This window comes from Babylonia areolata, chromosome 33, assembly GCF_041734735.1.
Source record: "Babylonia areolata isolate BAREFJ2019XMU chromosome 33, ASM4173473v1, whole genome shotgun sequence".
In the NCBI taxonomy this organism is placed as follows: domain Eukaryota; kingdom Metazoa; phylum Mollusca; class Gastropoda; order Neogastropoda; family Buccinidae; genus Babylonia; species Babylonia areolata.
In genome coordinates this window covers 23,116,381-23,122,508 of record NC_134908.1, presented here as the reverse complement: position 1 = coordinate 23,122,508, position 6,128 = coordinate 23,116,381, and the positions used below count along the sequence as shown (strand labels likewise).

General features: G+C 41.1%; 1 protein-coding gene across 6 annotated transcripts in view; it reads right to left on the bottom strand.

The window, feature by feature from the left end:
* Positions 1-6,128, bottom strand: part of LOC143277130 (trafficking protein particle complex subunit 9-like) — a 95,096-nt gene that overhangs the window by 40,689 nt on the left and 48,279 nt on the right. For all 6 annotated transcript variants that reach the window (XR_013053685.1, XR_013053684.1, XR_013053682.1 and 3 more), the window contains exons 17-18: positions 5,940-6,028; positions 3,497-3,634 (exon numbers count right to left, since the gene is read on the bottom strand). Coding sequence is in view for 2 of the 6 variants with exons in the window: in XM_076581869.1 (XP_076437984.1) it covers positions 3,497-3,634; positions 5,940-6,028 (227 nt within the window). In the remaining 4 variants the exon portion in view is untranslated. The remainder of the gene's footprint in view (positions 1-3,496; positions 3,635-5,939; positions 6,029-6,128) is intronic.

Here is a 6,128-nt window from a genome sequence, read left to right as displayed (position 1 = left end):
TCAATCCTTTCAGCCACAGCATCACATCATTCAATCAACCCTTTCAGCCACAGCATCACATCATTCATTCAATCCTTTCAGCCACAGCATCACATCATTCAATCCTTTCAGCCACAGCATCACATCAATCAATCAATCCTTTCAGCCACAGCATCACATCATTCAATCAATTCTTTCAGCCACAGCATCACATCATTCAATCAATCCTTTCAGCCACAGCATCACATCATTCAATCAATTCTTTCAGCCACAGCATCACATCATTCAATCAATCCTTTCAGCCACAGCAACACATCAATCAATCAATCCTTTCAGCCACAGCATCACATCATTCAATCAATCCTTTCAGCCACAGCATCACATCATTCAATCAATTCTTTCAGCCACAGCATCACATCATTCAATCAATCCTTTCAGCCACAGCATCACATCATTCAATCAATCCTTTCAGCCACAGCAACACATCATTCAATCAATCCTTTCAGCCACAGCATCACATCATTCAATCAATCCTTTCAGCCACAGCAACACATCATTCAATCAATCCTTTCAGCCACAGCATCACATCATTCAATCCTTTCAGCCATAGCATCACATCATTCAATCAATCCTTTCAGCCACAGCATCACATCATTCAATCAATCCTTTCAGCCACAGCATCACATCATTCAATCAATCCTTTCAGCCACAGCATCACATCAATCAATCAATCCTTTCAGCCACAGCATCACATCATTCATTCAATCCTTTCAGCCACACAGCATCACATCAATCAATCAATCCTTTCAGACACAGCATCACATCATTCAATCCTTTCAGCCACAGCATCACATCATTCAATCAATCCTTTCAGCCACAGCATCACATCATTCATTCAATCCTTTCAGCCACAGCATCACATCATTCAATCCTTTCAGCCACAGCATCACATCAATCAATCAATCCTTTCAGCCACAGCATCACATCAATCAATCCTTTCAGCCACAGCATCACATCATTCAATCAATCCTTTCAGCCATAGCATCACATCATTCAATCCTTTCAGCCACAACATCACATCATTCAATCAATCCTTTCAGCCACAGCATCACATCAATCAATCAATCCTTTCAGCCACAGCATCACATCATTCAATCCTTTCAGCCACAGCATCACATCATTCAATCAATCCTTTCAGCCACAGCATCACATCATTCATTCAATCCTTTCAGCCACAGCATCACATCATTCAATCAATCCTTTCAGCATCACATCATTCAATCAATCCTTTCAGCCACAGCATCACATCAATCAATCAATCCTTTCAGCCACAGCATCACATCATTCAATCAATCCTTTCAGCCACAGCATCACATCATTCAATCAATCCTTTCAGCCACAGCATCACATCATTCAATCAATCCTTTCAGCCACAGTATCACATCATTCAATCCTTTCAGCCACACAGCATCACATCAATCAATCAATCCTTTCAGCCACAGCATCACATCATTCATTCAATCCTTTCAGCCACAGCATCACATCATTCAATCCTTTCAGCCATAGCATCACATCATTCAATCAATCCTTTCAGCCACAGCATCACATCATTCAATCCTTTCAGCCACAGCATCACATCATTCAATCAATCCTTTCAGCCACACAGCATCACATCATTCAATCAATCCTTTCAGCCACAGCATCACATCATTCATTCAATCCTTTCAGCCACACAGCATCACATCAATCAATCCTTTCAGCCACAGCATCACATCATTCAATCCTTTCAGCCACAGCATCACATCATTCAATCAATCCTTTCAGTGCCAGACCTAATGTATGTCCAGCGACACAACGTCATTGTTTTCGTGGGGGTTCTTTTGCGTTCAATTCCATGTTTGGCTTACAGTTTTTGTCATAGCATCACAGGACATCATTCAATTAACCCTTTCAAAGCCAAGCCTATCTTATGCTCAGTGTCAACCATTTTCCTAGGGATGTTATGACAAAATGCAATACAATACAGTGCAGTACAATACAATACCATGCGGTACAGTGTATTATAATATAATACAATACAATACAGTGCAGTACAATACAATACCATGCGGTACAGTGTATTACAATATAATACAATACAGTGCAGTACAATACAATACAATACAATACAACATAGTGCAGTACAATACAATACAGTACAATACAATACAATACAGTACAATACAATACAATACAGTACAATATAATACAGTACAGTACAATACAATACAGTACAGTACAATACAATACAGTACAATACAATACAATACAGTACAATATAATACAATACAGTACAATATAATACAGTGCAGTACAATACAATACAGTACAATACAATACAGTACAATATAATACAGTGCAGTACAATACAATACAGTACAATACAATACAGTACAGTACAATACAGTACAATACAATACAGTACAATACAATACAGTGCAGTACAATACAATACAGTACAATACAATACAGTACAATACAATACAGTGCAGTACAATACAATACAGTACAATACAATACAGTACAATACAATACAGTACAATACAATACAATACAGTACAATACAATACAGTACAATACAGTACAATACAATACAGTACAATACAATACAGTACAATACAATACAATACAGTACAATACAATACAATACAGTACAATATAATACAATACAGTACAGTACAGTACAATACAATACAATACAGTACAATACAATACAATACAGTACAGTACAATACAATACAATACAATACAGTACAATACAATACAGTACAATACAATACAATACAATACAATACAGTACAATACAATACAGTACAGTACAGTACAATACAATACAATACAGTACAATACAATACAGTACAGTACAATACAATACAATACAGTACAGTACAATACAATACAATACAGTACAATACAATACAGTACAGTACAGTACAATACAATACAATACAGTACAATACAATACAGTACAATATAATACAATACAGTACAGTACAATACAATACAATACAGTACAGTACAATACAATACAATACAATACAGTACAATACAATACAATACAATACAGTACAGTACAATACAATACAATACAGTACAATACAATACAGTGCAGTACAATACAATACAATACAGTACAATACAATACAATACAGTACAGTACAATACAATACAATACAGTACAGTACAATACAATACAATACAGTACAGTACAGTACAATACAATACAGTACAATACAACATAGTGCAGTACAATACAATACAATACAATACAATACAGCCACTTACCAGAATTTCACACAAAGAAATCTGTTCTGACAAAAAGTACTACACCACACCACACTATAATAAATGACACTAAAATACAACAGACTACCTCACAAACAACTAAAACAGACTGCAATACAAAACAACACACCACAACACAAAACACCACAACACAACACAACACAAAACACCATAACACAACATAGTCACCCACCAGGGGAGGTAACTGGAGGCAGGAGGAAGTCACTGTGTGCGTAGAGGCAGAGGGCAATACAGAGTTGGGCCCCTGGCTGCAGGGGCAGCTGAGACTGGATGTTCTCCTCACTCCACTGGAACATCCTGTCCGTGAAGTCTGCAATCACAGTGAACACAACACTATGGGGAACACGGCAATCACAGTCAACACAACACTATGGGGAACAAGGCAATCACAGTCAACACAACACTATGGGGAACATGGCAATCACAGTCAACACAACACTATGGGGAACACGGCAATCACAGTAAACACAACACTATGGGGAACACGGCAATCACAGTGAACACAACACTATGGGGAACACGGCAATCACAGTCAACACAACACTATGGGGGAACACGGCAATCACAGTCAACACAACACTATGGGGAACACGGCAATCACAGTCAACACAACACTATGGGGAACATGGCAATCACAGTCAACACAACACTATGGGGAACACGGCAATCACAGTAAACACAACACTATGGGGAACACGGCAATCACAGTCAACACAACACTATGGGGGAACACGGCAATCACAGTCAACACAACACTATGGGGAACACGGCAATCACAGTCAACACAACACTATGGGGGAACACGGCAATCACAGTAAACACAACACTATGGGGAACACGGCAATCACAGTGAACACAACACTATGGGGGAACACGGCAGAATGGTTAACTCATTCCAGACCAAGGCCCCAATTGGGGAACAATTCTTCACAGCCGTTTCAGACCAAGGCCCCAATTGGGGAACTATTCTTCACAACCGTTTCAGACCAAGGCCCCAATTGGGGAACTATTCTTCACAACCGTTTCAGACAAAGGCCCCCACTGGGGAACTATTCTTCACAACCATTTCAGACAAAGGGCCCCAATCCGGCCCTTCGATAGTTTAGAATTTTTGGTGTGACACCTAATTTCCATAACGACATTATAAGCTAAGAATATCTTAACTGACCTTTCCAATCTCCACGCGCGAGTTACAGTGCTTGTCAACAATGGCGTCTGACCCAGTTTTGTCTCAGTCACAAGTCAGACAACAGAATTAGACAAAGGGGCCCTTTCATGTCTATAAAACGTTCTGAATTCAATCTGTTTTACACTCTTTGTGCTTTCCTGAATTAATTTACAAGTCATCAGTGTGTGCAAATGTTGAACAAATAATATGGATACTCTGATCATCTGACTGTCAGATAACATCAGAAGGGAGCTGAACAGACACATCCACGTCAGATGTTTACCTCTGTCGTTAGGATGCTTACCTCTGGTGTCGTTATGATGCTTACCTCTGGTGTCGCTATGATGCTTACCTCTGGTGTCGCTATGATGCTTACCTCTGGTGTCGCTACGATGCTTACCTCTGGTGTCGCTATGATGCTTACCTCTGGTGTCGCTATGATGCTTACGATGCTTACCTCTGGTGTCGTTACGATGCTTACCTCTGGTGTCGTTAGGATGCTTACCTCTGGTGTCGTTATGATGCTTACCTCTCGTGTCGCTATGATGCTTACCTCTGGTGTCGTTATGATGCTTACCTCTGGTGTCGTTACGATGCTTACCTCTGCTTACCTCTGGTGTCGTTACGATGCTTACCTCTGGTGTCGTTACGATGCTTACCTCTGCTTACCTCTGGTGTCGTTACGATACTTACCTCTGGTGTCGCTATGATGCTTACCTCTGGTGTCGCTACGATGCTTACCTCTGGTGTCGTTACGATGCTTACCTCTGCTTACCTCTGGTGTCGTTATGATGCTTACCTCTGGTGTCGTTACGATGCTTACCTCTGCTTACCTCTGGTGTCGTTACGATGCTTACCTCTGGTGTCGTTATGATGCTTACCTCTGCTTACCTCTGGTGTCGCTACGATGCTTACCTCTGGTGTCGCTATGATGCTTACCTCTGGTGTGGTTACGATGCTTACCTCTGGTGTCGTTACGATGCTTACCTCTGGTGTCGCTATGATGCTTACCTCTGGTGTCGTTATGGTTAGGGTTAGGGTTACGATGCTTACCTCTGGTGTCGTTACGATGCTTACCTCTGGTGTCGCTATGATGCTTACCTCTGGTGTCGTTACGATGCTTACCTCTGGTGTCGTTATGATGCTTACCTCTGCTTACCTCTGGTGTCGTTACGATGCTTACCTCTCGTGTCGTTACGATGCTTACCTCTGGTGTCGTTATGATGCTTACCTCTGGTGTCGCTATGATGCTTACCTCTCGTGTCGTTACGATGTTTACCTCTCGTGTCGTTACGATGCTTACCTCTGGTGTCGTTAGGATGCTTACCTCTCGTGTCGTTACGATGCTTACCTCTGGTGTCGTTACGATGCTTACCTCTGGTGTCGTTACGATGCTTACCTCTGGTGTCGCTATGATGCTTACCTCTGGTGTCGCTATGATGCTTACCTCTGGTGTCGTTACGAGCATCCAGTTTGAGGGACAGGGAGGTGACGGGGTAGGAGCTGTCGTTGTGTAACGTTATCACACAGTCCTGGCTGGAACGTCACACATCAATCAACCAATCAATCGATGACCATACAAGGGAAAGGAGCGGACAGAATAGAATAGAATATGTCTTTATTACCAAGTGTACCG